The sequence below is a fragment of the Lepidochelys kempii genome, chromosome 23 (assembly GCF_965140265.1).
Source record: "Lepidochelys kempii isolate rLepKem1 chromosome 23, rLepKem1.hap2, whole genome shotgun sequence".
NCBI lineage: Eukaryota > Metazoa > Chordata > Testudines > Cheloniidae > Lepidochelys > Lepidochelys kempii.
In genome coordinates, this window is record NC_133278.1 from 1,435,377 (window position 1) to 1,449,190 (window position 13,814).

At 59.8% G+C, this 13,814-nt stretch overlaps 1 protein-coding gene across 3 annotated transcripts in view; it reads left to right on the forward strand.

Annotated features, from left to right (window-relative positions):
• SIPA1L3 (signal induced proliferation associated 1 like 3) overlaps positions 1-13,516 on the forward strand; it is a 112,215-nt gene extending 98,699 nt beyond the window's left edge. For 2 of the 3 annotated variants that reach the window (XM_073322302.1, XM_073322303.1), the window contains 7 exons: positions 3,260-3,481; positions 6,481-6,643; positions 7,061-7,262; positions 8,108-8,251; positions 11,007-11,112; positions 11,752-11,833; positions 12,115-13,516. In XM_073322302.1, coding sequence (XP_073178403.1) covers positions 3,260-3,481; positions 6,481-6,643; positions 7,061-7,262; positions 8,108-8,251; positions 11,007-11,112; positions 11,752-11,833; positions 12,115-12,261 — 1,066 coding nt within the window. In that variant the 3' untranslated portion in view covers positions 12,262-13,516. Of the gene's footprint in view, positions 1-1,386; positions 1,577-3,259; positions 3,482-6,480; positions 6,644-7,060; positions 7,263-8,107; positions 8,252-11,006; positions 11,113-11,751; positions 11,834-12,114 lie in introns of those variants that run through there. The other variant, XM_073322304.1, reaches the window with a different exon arrangement.
• Positions 13,517-13,814: the final 298 nt, after the last annotated feature.

Below are 13,814 nucleotides of genomic sequence, written 5' to 3' on the forward strand. Positions count from 1 at the left end.
CACGGAGGGGCAGAGGAGGCTGAATACTCCGAGGTCAGACCCAGGAAGGTGGAAGCCGGGTGAGCTGTTTGTCCTGAAGACAGGCTGCTCCCAGAGAGGAGACTCCCCCAGAGTCCTGCCTGGCTTCGTAGGGAGCAGTTCCAGAGCATCGCCTGGGGACTCGGTGACAACTGCCTGCTTCTTATCTCTGGTGGGACTTTGCTACACTGAAGCTTTGAATGAAGGACTGAATGACCCATCCCAGCTAGGGATGTTCTCCAGAGACTTGATTTGAACCTCAGTTTATTCCATCACTGCTACAAGCCTGAGCCAAGAACTGTGCCCTTACTGTATATAATTGATTCCATTTAACCCATTCTAGCTCTCGTCTCTATCTTCTTTGTTTTATGAATAAACCTTTAGATTTTAGATTCTAAAGGTTTGGAACAGCATGATTTGTGGATAAGGTCTGACTTGTATATTGACCTGGGTCTGGGGCTTGGTCCTTTGGGATCGAGAGAACCTTTGTTCTTTTACTGGGGTATTGGTTTTCATAACCCTTTGTCCCCATAACGAGTGGCACTGGTGGGGATACTGGGAAACTGGGGTGTCTAAGGGAATAGCTTATGTGACTTGTGGTTAGCCAGTGGGGTGAGACCAAAGTCCTCTCTGGCTGGCTGGTTTAGTTTTCCTTGGTGTGCACAGAAACCCCAGCCTGGGGCTGTGACTGCCCTGCTTTGAAGCGGTTTGTCCTGAATTGGCGCCTCTCCGTTGGGTACCGCCAGAACCAGCCTCGTTACAGTGGCGTAGTTGGCAGGATCCACAGAACCAGGTCAATTAAACTTTGGGTCAGAACCCCACGCTGTCCAAATCTGACTTTTGGTATCGAGAGTTTGAATGGTTAAAAAGCAGCTGCAATGGGTGAGCAACGAGCATATGAGGGCCTTGGCGAAAAAGCCGTGGAAGGTTTGTGTTCAGAAAAGGGGATAAGCTTTAGAAAGAAAGCTACAAATCAAGCACTGAGAGATCTGTTAATGGGCAGTGATCAGGAGGCAGGAGCACAGCCCTTACCTAAGGCTACAGACGCTGCAGAAGCAATGAAACTGCAAGCCCTGAGAGACGGCCTGCAGTCGGAACATGAACAAAAACTGGCAGAAATTCGAATGAGAGAGAAGCAAGCCTTGGCCCAGTTGGAAAAAGAAGCTTCTGAAAGACGGAAGGAAAGGCTGGCTGCTAAGGAGAGTGTCCACCAGATGCAACAAAAAGCTGACAGACTTCAGTTCCAAGTCAAAAAAGCAATGGAAGAACAGCAGAAATTGTATCCTCTTGAAAGTCCGGTGTATAACAATGTTGGTATGTTGTATAACTCTGAGCAGTTGTCTGAGTGTAACCAAATGTATCCCACAGCTGCCACCAGTTGTCACCGAGTCCCCAGGCGATGCTCTGGAACTGCTCCCTACGAAGCCAGGCAGGACTCTGGGGGAGTCTCCTCTCTGGGAGCAGCCTGTCTGCAGGACCCACAGCTCACACAGCTTCCACCTTCCTGGGTCTGACCCCGGAGCATTCAGCATCCTCTGCCCCTCCGTGCACTTCCCAGGTGGGGTCCTGGGGAAGCCAGAGGGTCCTGCCCCTCAACTCCGCAGTCAGACGGGACTCTCCGCCAGCCAGTAAAACAGAAGTTTTATTAGACGACAGGAACATGGTCTAACACAGAGCTTGTAGGTGCAGAGAACAGGACCCCTCAGCTGGGTCCATTTTGGGGGCCAGTGAGCCAGACAACCACGTCTGCACTTCACTCCATGTCCTAGCCAGCCCCAAACTGAAACTCCCTCCAGCCCCTCCTCCTCTGGGCTTTGTCCCTTTCCCGGGCCAGGAGGTCACCGGATCCCTTTGTTCTCCAACCCTTTAGCTCTCACCTTGCAGGGGGGAAGGGCCCAGGCCGTCAGTTGCCAGGAGACAAGGTCCAGACCCCTGCGCACACCCGCCCTCTAGGGCTCTGCAACGATCATACACCCTTGCCCCACCCCCTAGATACTTAAGATCTGCCTAGGGGAAACTGAGGCACCCCCTCAATATTCAGAGGAAACATTAAGAACAGTCCCGCTTCGTCACAGTGAACCACGAAGAGAGAGCAGGTTCCTGGCACCCCTCTGGAGCACGGGCTAAAAGTCCTGCCCTGTACTGCCCCGGGAGGCATGGGTTTGGTTGGTGACACTGTTCCAGCTCTTGCTGTATTGCCAGTCCCAAGGGTTCAGAACTCATGAGCCCGGCCCCCTGAATCATGGGATTTCCAAACTGCTCCCCGCTGGGCTCGGTATTTGCTGTCTGGTTGGGGAGCTCCTGGGATGTCACTTTCAGGCCTTTCTCTGTAACCACCGAGGCACAGAACCCCCTACTCACATGACTGCAGCAGCTGGGCCCTAAAGGAAAAACGCCCCAAATCTCATGAGTTGGCAACACCAGGCTGTTCAGTAAACACCCTGCTTGTTAGCTAGTGCTCGTCTCCCCCCCGCCACGTTCAGCTGTGTTTAGGGCACCCCAGATCTGTTCCACTGAAACAGTGAAAAGCAGCTGCAGCTTCTGCCCCAGCCCCTGGCTCCCCCGCCAAGTTCAGGGGTTTTGCAGCCCCTGTGTTTGCTTGATTTCCTCTCCCCAACAAGGCACCGGGCTGTAGAGGGGCAGCCGGGAAAGCGATTCTCTTCAAATCTCCGTTACCTTCCCAGAATCACAAACTGGAAACTCTGAGCCAAATAGACTTTACACACGAACTTCTGGGGGTCAAGATTCCCTCAGTGAGAAGTGATTTGGGGGTTCCCAACTTGAGGTGCCTCTCCGGGGTCCCCATGGTCACAAGTCGGGGTTTCCGCCCCAGCCGAATCCCGGCCCTTTACAGAGTCCCGCATCCAAGTCCCTGCTCACACCTGCAAATCTTGCCCCATTGTAAAACCAGCAGGTCAAATGTTATCAGACAGGGCTGGTTTGTAAAGTTCCAGTGTTGCTTTAAATGCTCAGACATGCCAAAGCCCAAGAGACTGGGCCACGTGCTAGTCTCTGGCCCAAACCCAGCGCTACCGTGGAGCAGCAGAGTTTTAATCCCAACCCAGAAACCGCCCGGGTTTTGTAGCGGTTGCATTGTTTTAGAATTGGTGATGAAAGGCTACCCGTGGGTCATCCCAGAGTGGCTTGTTTCCAGCCGGGGGGCACTGGTGCTGGGGGTGAAATCAGATTTCCGCCTGACCTGGAATTGATTTGCTTTCATTTTTTTTGTTTTACTTTGTAGTAATTTCAGTTCGCGACAAGGCCGTCCTGCTCAGGGTTACAAAACACCCGTGGCTGAGAATCCCAGGCCCCCACACGTGTCCCAGTCCAGCTCCTTCCAGCTGTCTGCCTCTGTCCCCAAATCCTTCTTTTCCAAACAGACCAGCAGGGGCAAGCCTGCGTCGGGGTGGAAGAGAGCCGAGGAGACCCCCACAAGACCTGTGGCCTTCATAGACCCAAAGAAGTAAGTGCTTCTCGTTGAACCTCTGGCTGGTGGGATGGGGCTGAGCAGAGCACCAGGCGTGTGTGATCTCTGCCGTGGGGAGCACATTCCGGGGAATGGTACTCGAGCGATAGCCTTCAATAGCTTGCTGTTGTTATACAGACAAAACTGCACAGGATCGTTTCAGGGGACAAGACAAGATATCACGTTTATTAGAATAACACAATTTGATTTAAGACCAATAACTAATATCTAATACCTACGCACATAGACACACAAACACCCCCCAAATGTTCTGCAGCTGCTAGATAGTTACCAGTCCTGAATGTAGCTTGAGTTTGTGGCTTGTGGCGGCGAACTGGCCAGGAAAGCCGGGCACAAGGAAGAACTGGGTCTCTGCTGGGCATACACCGATGCCCTTCCATGTTGGCAGCAGAATGTTACCCTCCAAAGTCTTCCATCTCACCCATCCTTTTTGTAGGCTTTAGTTTGAATCCAGAGTCTATAGGTCTTGCTGTGTCAGGCTGCCTCTGGGTCCGGTGTGAGTGATCACCCGTCAATTGCAGACCTGACTTTCAGCCTGGGACCTGGCTTCGATGATTCTTCAATTGTACCTCTGTTCTTTTCTTTTGAGGGTGGACTCTTCTCGCTTTGTCAGGGCTGTTGTCTGCATCTTCAGCCCTTGGTGTTTACACTTTATTTTATCAGGACCGGCTGGGGCTGGAGGTTGAGTCCATCATCCATCCATCCCTCATTCCCGCATCGAAACTACACTCATCAGGTTCCAGCAGGGTTTAGCGAAAATGAAGTGAGCGTTGTACAGTGGAGTTTGGGTTACACCATGGCCACGTGTAAGGAACGGCAAACAGGGAGCAGAAGTTCCCATGTTGAGGCCGTGCAAGTTTCAGTGATTTAAGCAGCAATTGGATTGAAAATGAAACTCAATTAGCCAGTTCTTGGGGTACCTGGTTTTATGAATGGATGTAGTTTCATTCATAAAACTTTACTTATGAAGTTATGTTAATAAAGTGAACAATTAAAAACAATTTCATGGATCAGTTCTACACCATGAGTTCTGAGCCGAGCCCGTCTGCATGTGGGAGCCGCGCTCGCTCCCAGGCGAATGCTGCGGCTGGGCCAGCCAGTGCCCACTACCTCATTCCACCCTGTGCCCCCAGCCTGGGCAGCTCTTGCTTGGCACCTGAGGAGATGGGCATGGGTGGCCCCCCGTGCCCCCCAGCGCAGGTCTGGAGCTGCTGCTAGCAAGTGGGCCTGAGTGCAAGGGGGCTGAGTCTCCCCCCACACTCTCTCAGGCTCTGGCGTCTCTGCATGGGTGGCTGTGCCCACAAGGATGCATGGCAAACCTGGCTTGTGCCAGCCCTCCCCAGCACAAGAGGGTTAAGCCAAAGGTCGGAGAGGATGGCGGCCGTGTGCCTGTCTCAGACGACTCCTGCCTGGCTGGTGCGAGCAGTGGCTGCTTCCCAACGCCTGGCGCTGGGGCTTGGAGCCCGAGAGATGGGCACCTGCCTGCCCTGTCCACCCCGCGCCAGGATCCCTCCTGCAGCAAACAGGCACCCTCTCAGGGCCCTGCACACCAGGGAGAGGTGTGCAGCAGTGCCCCCAAGCAGTGTGGCCGCAGGAGCGGCTGCCTGGGGGCTGCACCCCTGATGCTCCGCCTGGAGCTCCCAGCTACCCGCGGGCCCAGGCACGTTCAGTGCTAAGTCTACAGGGACACTCTGTACTCCTGGCCCTGGCTTCCAATTGTCTCCTGCCAGCTACTGGGGCCACAGGGACGCCCAGCTGGACCCAGGGCCATTGACTGGTTCATGGAGCCAGCGTCTTGCCAGGGGTCGAAGGAGGAAGAACAGAGGGGCCAGTGGTAGCATTCCCGCCAGAGAGGGGCCAAAGCCAGCCTGGCGAGAGCCAAGCCCTTGGCGTTCCCGTCGGCCCCGCTCGGGCACCGGCTGTTTGTTAGCTGCATGGCGAGACGCACTGTGGGCCTGTCATTGCCGCTATCCTGCAGTCCAGCTCGGCAAGAGGCAGCTGGGAGCCACGGCTCCTGGCCTTTCAGCTAGCAAGGCTGGTGGACGAAAAGGAGACCGAAGCTGTGGCCCCATTCCTAGGGTTTAGGGCCTCCTCTTCTCACTCGTGGGATCCAGGTGGTTCCCCTGCCTCCTACAAAGGCTAATAAACGGAGCAGCCACTGGCGTCGCCTGGCCCCACTGGATCTGATGCTGCTCCCGCGCTGGCCAGGAAACAAAAACCACCCCAGAAAAGCCAGAATTGGGCCAGCCGCTGCCTGGACAGTTCAGAGCTTTTCCAGCCCATCTCTGCTGGGCATCAGGAGGGGCCTGCTCCAGCTCGGGCTGTCGAATCACACCACCCGTGAATCTCTCCTAATCACACATGCCCAGTGGGGAGGGAACTGGGCAGGGGGTCAGGACTCCTGGGTTGTAGCCCCACATCTCACCTGCTCTGTTCCTCAGTTTCCCTGCCTATCTCTGTGTTTGTCCAGACAGTGTGCTCTTTGGAGCAGGGACTGTCTCACTGGGCCTGGACAGCGCCTAGCGCATCGGGGCCTGTGTAGCACCCAGCACGACCCAGCGGGGCCCCCATCTCGGTCGGAGCCTGTGGGCACAGCTGTCCTACAAATAACTCGCACCAGGCAAAAGTTCGTGAAGAAAATGATTGTTTCCATCGCTCCTGCATGGGCTCACTGCTTTACAAATGGAGTCCTGGCCCAGAGAGATGATGAGTGAAGCCCAAATCCACCCTGAGCACTGCGGGAGACAGAGTTTTCCGCAGGATTCAGATGAGCAGGGGTGGGGGCTCTCCTGACTGCGAGAAGGGCTGTAAACACCCAGGAGTCTTGGGAGGCAGATGCCCCTCTTGCCTCAGGGCACCTGGTTCGGGTGGCCCTGTGCCTGCAGGGCAATGACCATTGGGCCTGCCGTGCTCTTGGCTAACGGGGGCTGCTCCTGGAGCCAGTCTCTAACCACGTGTCCCCCCCACTGCTCTAGGCAAATTGACGTGAACACCAAGAACGTCTTCGGGCAGCCCAGGCTGCGGGCGTCACTCCGGGACCTGCGCTCCCCGCGGAAGAACTACAAGTCCACCATTGAGGACGACCTGAAGAAGCTCATCATTATGGACGGCTTGGGCCCAGAGCAGGAGAGAGCCATGGTGGGTGCAGGCCGATGGGGTGGGCCCCACAAACAAGGGGGACTCTGCTCCCTTCCATCCATCTAACGGCAGTCAGGCGCTGGAAGGGGGTGGTGTTTGTGCTCCAGTGGGCAGGACTCCTCGGTTCTGTTCCCAGTTCTAGGCAGGGAGTGGGGGCTGGGGAACCAGGACTCCTGGGTTCCATCCCCAGTTCTGTCACTTATCTAGCGTGTGACCTTGGGCAAATCCTTTCCCCTCTCTGTGCCTCAGTTTCCCCTCCCACACTGTACTGTGAGGTCTTTGGGACAGGGACAGTCTCTCACCCTGGTTCTGTGCAGTCCCCATCCCCGGTCTCCGATGAGGCTTCTCGGTGCTACTGTGACACTCCCAGTAGCAACCCCTGGGTGCTACCGGAAAGTAACTGTGTTTCTGCGACAGTCTCCGCAGAAGACTCTCCAGCGGACGTTGTCAGATGAGAGCCTGTGCAGCGGGAGGAGAGATGCCAGCTACACCAACGCCACCTGCTTCGAACAGTCCCTGGCCAGCGACGTCCTCTTCACCAGCACCTACCCCTCCAACACGCTGCCCACCCGGCGGCAGCACCCGCAGCCGGGCACCGGGGGCCTCCCCGAGAAGAAATGTGAGTATGGCACGGGTCTTGGCTGGCAGCCCGGACTCCTGGGTTCTGTCCCTGGCTCTGGAAGGGGAGTGGGGACTGGTGGTTAGAGCAGGGGCCCAGGAACCAGGACTCCTGGGTTCTTTCCCCAGCTCTGCCCGGCCTGCTGCGTGACTCCAGCTGTGACACCTGCCCTTGCTGTGAAAGGGGACGGGGATGTCCCGTGGCGGGGAGTCCCTAGGTGACGAATGTGAGAGGCGCAGGGCAGCGTGTGACGTGGGTGCTGCCGCGATCCCGGTTCGTCAGGGAGTGCACACAGCGCCCTGCCTGGCAGAGAGGGGCCCTGCCTTGCACGTGTGCTTGGTAGTAGACGAGAGCTGGGTCTCCCCATGGGCAGGTGCAGCTCCCCTCTGGGAAGAGCCAGGGCGTCTCCACCCAGCACCAGGCGGGTGTCCCTGGACCGTCACAGGACCAGTCCCTCCCTCCCCCGTGTGCCTCTGCCCGGACATGTCATTGCACCTCGGTCCCTCCTCATTCCTGTGAGTGGCAGTGAGGCCAGGCCCCACTGGTAGGTCTCCCCAGGCTCCTGGGGAAGGGCGGGGCTGGTCTGAGCACAGCCCTAGTGTCCGTTCCAGGAGCCGGGGCAGGGCTGGATCATGTGGATTCTGCAGACCAGCCCCATGGTGCTAGCGGGATGATTCGTTGGCCTACAAGCTGGGGGTGCTCATCCCTGGGCTGCACTTGGCCCTGGCGTAACCACAGGGCAGTGGGTGGGGGGCTGGCAGCAGGACAGAGTGCTGCTCCAGGGAGGTGCTGGGCTTGTTTCCCGGTACTCCGAGCATCCTCTGACCCCTCTGCTCTCCCCAAAGCCACCATCTCTGCCTCGGAGCTGTCACTGAGCGACGTACAGGACAAGCCCACGAGACGCCTCGACCCGGGGCTGATGCCCCTGCCCGACACGGCAGCTGGCCTGGAATGGTCCAGCCTGGTCAATGCTGCGAAGGCCTATGAAGGTAGGAGCGCCCTGCGTCTGCAGAACGCTCGCTCCCCACGGCCAGGGAGCTGCACCCTGCCACACTGGAGGTGGTGCTGCTGGCTGCCAATCCGCGTTAGCCAAGCCATGCCCAGACAGCTGCGGCGTTGGGAAATTATTGCCCAGTTAATGGCAGTGAGAGGGAAACCGAGGCACGACCTCCCTTTGCAGGAGGCGACGGTGATTAATACTGACCATGGCATTGTTGGCCGTAGAGCTCTGAGATCAGAGCCGGGCAGAGGGCAGCAGAGTGGGGAGAAGGGCTGGGCAAGGTGCTGGAACTAGGGGTACGGGGCGTGCTGCAGCACCCCCTGGCTGGAAGTGGTTTCCATCACATCCAGGGTTTACAGTTCAGTTCAGTGGCTCCCAGCCCCCACTGTATGCATTGTTCCAGCACCCTGGGGCTGGGGGCAGCAGGGTAGGACGTGATATGGGGGTTTCTGGGACAGTGACGGGAAGTGGGTATGAATTGGGGGTTTCAAAGGCAAGTGCCTAACGTGCGTCATCTGTGCACCATCCCTGTGAGCCTCTGTCCCTCCGCTCCATCTCTGCCTCCCTCAGCTCCGACTCGGAGCCAGAGAGCCCCAGGCCAGCGGGACCAGCGGAGTCCCTCCGCGCTGTCCCCTGCCAGCTCAGCACTTGGTCAGTGTCCTCCAGAGGGAGGGGCGAGCCCCCAGGTTCAGAGCCGTCCTGTGATTGGGGGGGCTTGGCTCAAGCCCCCAGAGCGGGAGCAGATTCCAAGGGGCGAGTGTCCCGGTCGGGGCTCTCGGCTGCGGGGTGTCTGTAGGGTGGCGCTGGGCGTGCGAGGAGGCCCCAGCTCTTCGGAGGCGCCGTGAGGAGACAGTCTGCGCTGCAGGAGCTTGGAGCAGCTGGTCACAACAGTCCCTCCGCTCATTGCTCGGATTCCCTCGTTCCCTCCCCCTAGAGCTGCCCTGCCAAGTGATGTCTTTACTGCTGCCCAGCCCCCGTGTGGATGCCGCCCCTCCCTGGCCACACAGGCTGGGACTCTCCTGTCCATGCGTCACGCTCACGTCGCCGGGAGCCCCACCCCGGGGCTCTGGCAGGGCCGGGAGACGCACGGGAGCCCTTGTCGTGCCACTCAGTGAGAAATACGGGCGCTCCCAGCACCCTCCCGGGACCGAGACCCCTCCCCAGGTAGGAGGCTGTTCCCTGGCTCTGTGCCAGCACCAAGACCCCACTGCTGCGGTGAGCGTTTGGGAACCCAGGCTCCTGCCTTGGGCAGCACTGTTAGTGGTTAGAGCACAGAGCTGAGCGCCAGGAAGCCCCAAATTCTGTCCTCTGGAGTGCAATGGGGCCTGGTCAGGGGGAGGAGGGGTGGGGGGTGGGTCTAGTGCTGAGCACTGGCTGCACCCCATCGGCGTAGGTGGGGAGCAGGGCCCCCTGTATCCCATCAGCTCATGCAGCCCTTCTGCGTTGCTCCCTCTCCCTACTTCCAGCATCTTGGGGGTGGGGGGGGGTCTGCTGGTGGGGTGCATCCCCCTGCTGTGGCCCCTGCACGCGGGCTGTGCAGAGGTCAGTCTCCAGAGGAGCCTGAAGAGCAGCTTAGGTCCCTCCCCTGCCCTTGGGTCCCCTTGCGTTGTGGGGTGAGCCGCCCCTCTGCTCTTCTCCGTACCCGGCTGCCACCTCTAAACAAAGCTGGGTCCTCCACGTCATCGCGCCTGTGACTTCCGCTGCCGCTCGCAACCCCAGGGAGCCATGGCCTCGCCAGCCTCCTCGCTGACATGGCAAAATAAACAGACCCTGTTGGGACAAGGCTGCTAGCCTGGCGGAGAGGAGCTGTGTGCCATAGGAGGCCAGCGCTGGGAGCGCAGGCATGGCCCGTGCCTTAGCAGGGAGAACTGAGCCCCCACAGATTCTCACCGCCCTGTCTCTTCCCATTCCCTCATTGAAATGTACCTATCGGGGGGGGGGCAGCTGCTTCAGCCCCACACAAATACTGCCCCCCCATTCCTAACCGTGTCCGTTCCCAGTGAAAGGGAAATTTCAACCCCCGAATTTCTGCTTGGAAGAGAAAGGCGTGTAGCCAGGGTGAGCAGCAGGGCAGCACAGCGAGGGTTAACCCTGGAAGCTGCTGCAGGTGTGCGGGGAAGGGAGGGTACTTCACCCGGCATCCCAGCTGGTCCAGGGGCTAGGCCTGTGCCCGGTGGGGTGTCCTGCGAGTGCTTGGCATACCGGTGCTGCAAGGGACCCCCGTGGAGACTGGCACCCCATAGGCCAGAGTTGCCGGGGCTTGTGCCATTGGCATTTCCTCCTGGGTGCATTTGACGTAGTTCACATTTGGCCGTGGCACATCATCCATGGCACGCATGGCCCTGCCTGGGAGCTTGTCCTGGACCAACCGTGCAGGAGTCACACTGGCCGTTCCCAGGAGGGGCAGAGAGCCCAGCCAGCCCTTAGCCCGGTCTCTGCCCCCGACCGCTGGCCATCTGTGCTGCAGGACGGGCTCCCCTCAGGCTGAGAAAAGCCTCGATTGCAGCCTGGGTCTCCCCCCCTCTGAGGCCCACGGAGGGCGGGCATGAGTCAAGCCGAGGGCGCTGCCTGGTAACTGGGCTCTGGGAGGAGCTCCTCTCCAGCACACAGCTCTGCAAACAGCTTCCGGCAGGGCTGATGCGGGCAGTGCTCAGGCCCAGGGAGTGCGGGTGCCCTCCAGGCAGGGCCCAGCTGCCTAGGCAGCATGGGTGCGGCAAAGCAAACCTCCCTCCTTTACCTTGCAGTGCAGAGAGCCGTCTCCCTCTTCTCCCTCAACGACTCGGTGCTGAGCCCCGCCGCCCCGCCAGCGCACAGCCCGGGCCCCACGCCCCGCACCACGCCCACCATGAGGTAAGCGGGGGCGCCTGGTTCTGTGCCCGGGTAAGCCCCGGCCCCTCTCCGTAACAGGGCAGACACTGCTGGGTGGGCTGGGCAGGTGGCTGGCGGGACAGGTGTGTCTAGCAGCAGTCGGGGCAGCGAGCGCCCTCCAGGCCTGGGCTGTGGGCGAGGGCAATGCAGTGCCTCTTCCTGCTGGCAGGAACCCAGCCGACCTCACATGGCCGGCGTGTCACGGAGCCACCGCCTGGCGCTGCAGCCAGAGTGCCACAGGGCAGGGCGCCGTAGGAGCAGTCTGCTAGCTATAGGGGAGCGGGGGGTAGACACCGCAGCCTCAGCCGGCCTGCCTGGCAGGAGCCCCCCACCAAGGCTGCGTCCTCACGCCCCTGGTTCTGTGTGCGTCTGTAGGGTGGTGCTCGCATTTCATCCATCCCCATCTCACAGCCACAGCCTGGCCAAGGAGACTGTTCCCCCACCCCGAGGCTGCCCTGGCCTGTGCTCCCGGGGCTCCCTGCACCAGCGGGTTAAGCCAGGAGGCTGCCTGGCGTGCCCAGGGGCTGCAGCAGGTCTCCACAGCCCTGCCAGCTCCTCTTGTCTGCGCTGGGTCCCCATTGCCGTGGCGAGATGCACTGACCCATGTTTTCCCCTCCCCAGCGAGGAGCTGCCCCTGGACCTGACGGGGAAGGTGTGTCAGCTGGAGGCCATGCTGAAGCAGCTACACAGTGACCTGCAGAAAGTAAGGGGCTCGCACCAGGGCTGCCCCCCTCCCCTTCTGTCGGCCCCACAGGGCACCCCCTTCTCTCTGCCGCTGGGCAGCCTCTCGGAAAGCTCCAGCGGGCGGGCCTGCCTGCCTGTGCCCGGGGGCTGGGGTGCCTAGCAGGTTTGAGGCAGGCGGGCTGGGAGTCAGGACTCCTGGGTTCACTCCTTGCTCCTGAGCCGTCAGCAGGCTGGTAGCCCGGCTGGGGGTGGGGCTGGCTGCAGCTGGGAGCTCTCCAAACACCCCCCTCTCTCGCTCAGGAGAAGCAGGACAAGGTGATGCTGCAGGCAGAGGTGGCCAGTCTGCGCCAGAACAACCAGCGGCTGCAGGAGGAATCGCAGACGGCCAACGAGCAGCTGCGCAAGTTCGCCGAGATCTTCTCCAGCCCTGTGGATAAGGAGCTGTGAGCTGCCCCTCTCGGGCGCCAGGTGCCAGGCACACCCAGCGCTGTACTGAGATCTTCTCGAGCCCTGTGGATAAGGAGCTGGGAGCTGCCCCTCTCGGGCGCCAGGTGCCAGGCACAGCCAGCGCTGTACTGAGATCTTCTCCAGCCCTGTGGATAAGGAGCTGGGAGCTGCCCCTCTCGGGCACTGGGTGCCAGGCACAGCCAGCGCTGTACTGAGATCTTCTCCAGCCCTGTGGATAAGGAGCTGGGAGCTGCCCCTCTCGGGCACTGGGTGCCAGGCACACCCAGCGCTGTACTGAGATCTTCTCCAGCCCTGTGGATAAGGAGCTGGGAGCTGCCCCTCTCGGGCGCCAGGTGCCAGGCACAGCCAGCGCTGTACTGAGATCTTCTCCAGCCCTGTGGATAAGGAGCTGGGAGCTGCCCCTCTCGGGCACTGGGTGCCAGGCACACCCAGCGCTGTACCCCCAGGCTGCTGACTGGGTGGGGGCAGCAGTGACCTGGGTGGCGCAGGGCACTCGGGAAGCTTCTGATGTGCTGGAAGGGGCCTGTGCTTGGAAGCAGCATTGCCAGCCCTTCCACGCCTGCACCATGCCCCTGGCAATATGTGGCTAAACACGGGGATTTACTGCTCCGTCTCCCTCCAGGCGGTGCTGTGTGTCAAGCCAGGGATCCGTGTCTGTTCTCTGCCACACCACCAGGATGTTCTTGGGGCACCAGTGCCAGACGTTAAACCTCATGCAGAGAGCGCTGCTGGGCACCCAGGCCGGGACAGTGACTTCCTCACCCTGGAGGGGATCTGACCCGTTGGGGGGTAGGGGAGATCTTGGGCATGCATCGTCCAGGGCGATTATCTCCTGGGCGTGAACCTTTACTAATCTAGGAAATATCCCTGTGAAATGACTTGATTCCAGCCATGGGCACTGGAACAGCCCTTCTGCACTACGTTACACAGCCTGCATCTTCTGGCCAGGCCCCCCGGCCGTCTGCCACGGACATAGCACTATGGAGCTGGACGGGGTCGGTCGCTGTCACGGCCGCTGGGGGGGCAGGGTTTCGGGTGTATAATAATTATAATGGGATGGGATCCATACCTGGGAGAGAATATAAAAATCGCCCCTGCCTCTGGCGAGCACCCCTCAGCGCTAAGTTATTTTCCAGAGAAGGCACTGCTGAGTGCGGGTCAGGCCCTGCAGGCGGCTTGCCATGTAAATGTTCTTTATAAAACACTATATTTGTATAAAGGAGACGCTTTGTAAGGCTCTTTCCATGCGATTTCTGTACACGGCACCAGGCGGCGGGGAGCATTTGCAGCGGCCACGAGGTAAAAGCAAGGAGCAGCGTGTGCCGGGGAATGAACCTGCGCTTACTGCGCTTGGTGGGTAACCGTAAGAGCCGCGGGGCGTGCGATGGGAGAGACGTCTGTCACCCAGAGCGGCTCCTGGGCAGCTAGATCAGCGTGTGGCCGGTGGGGTGACCCCCCCAATTCCCTTTTATAGCTGCCTCCAGAATCCAAGCCCACCGCTAACAGCGGGGCTCCGGGTAGCCGCCTGGGGA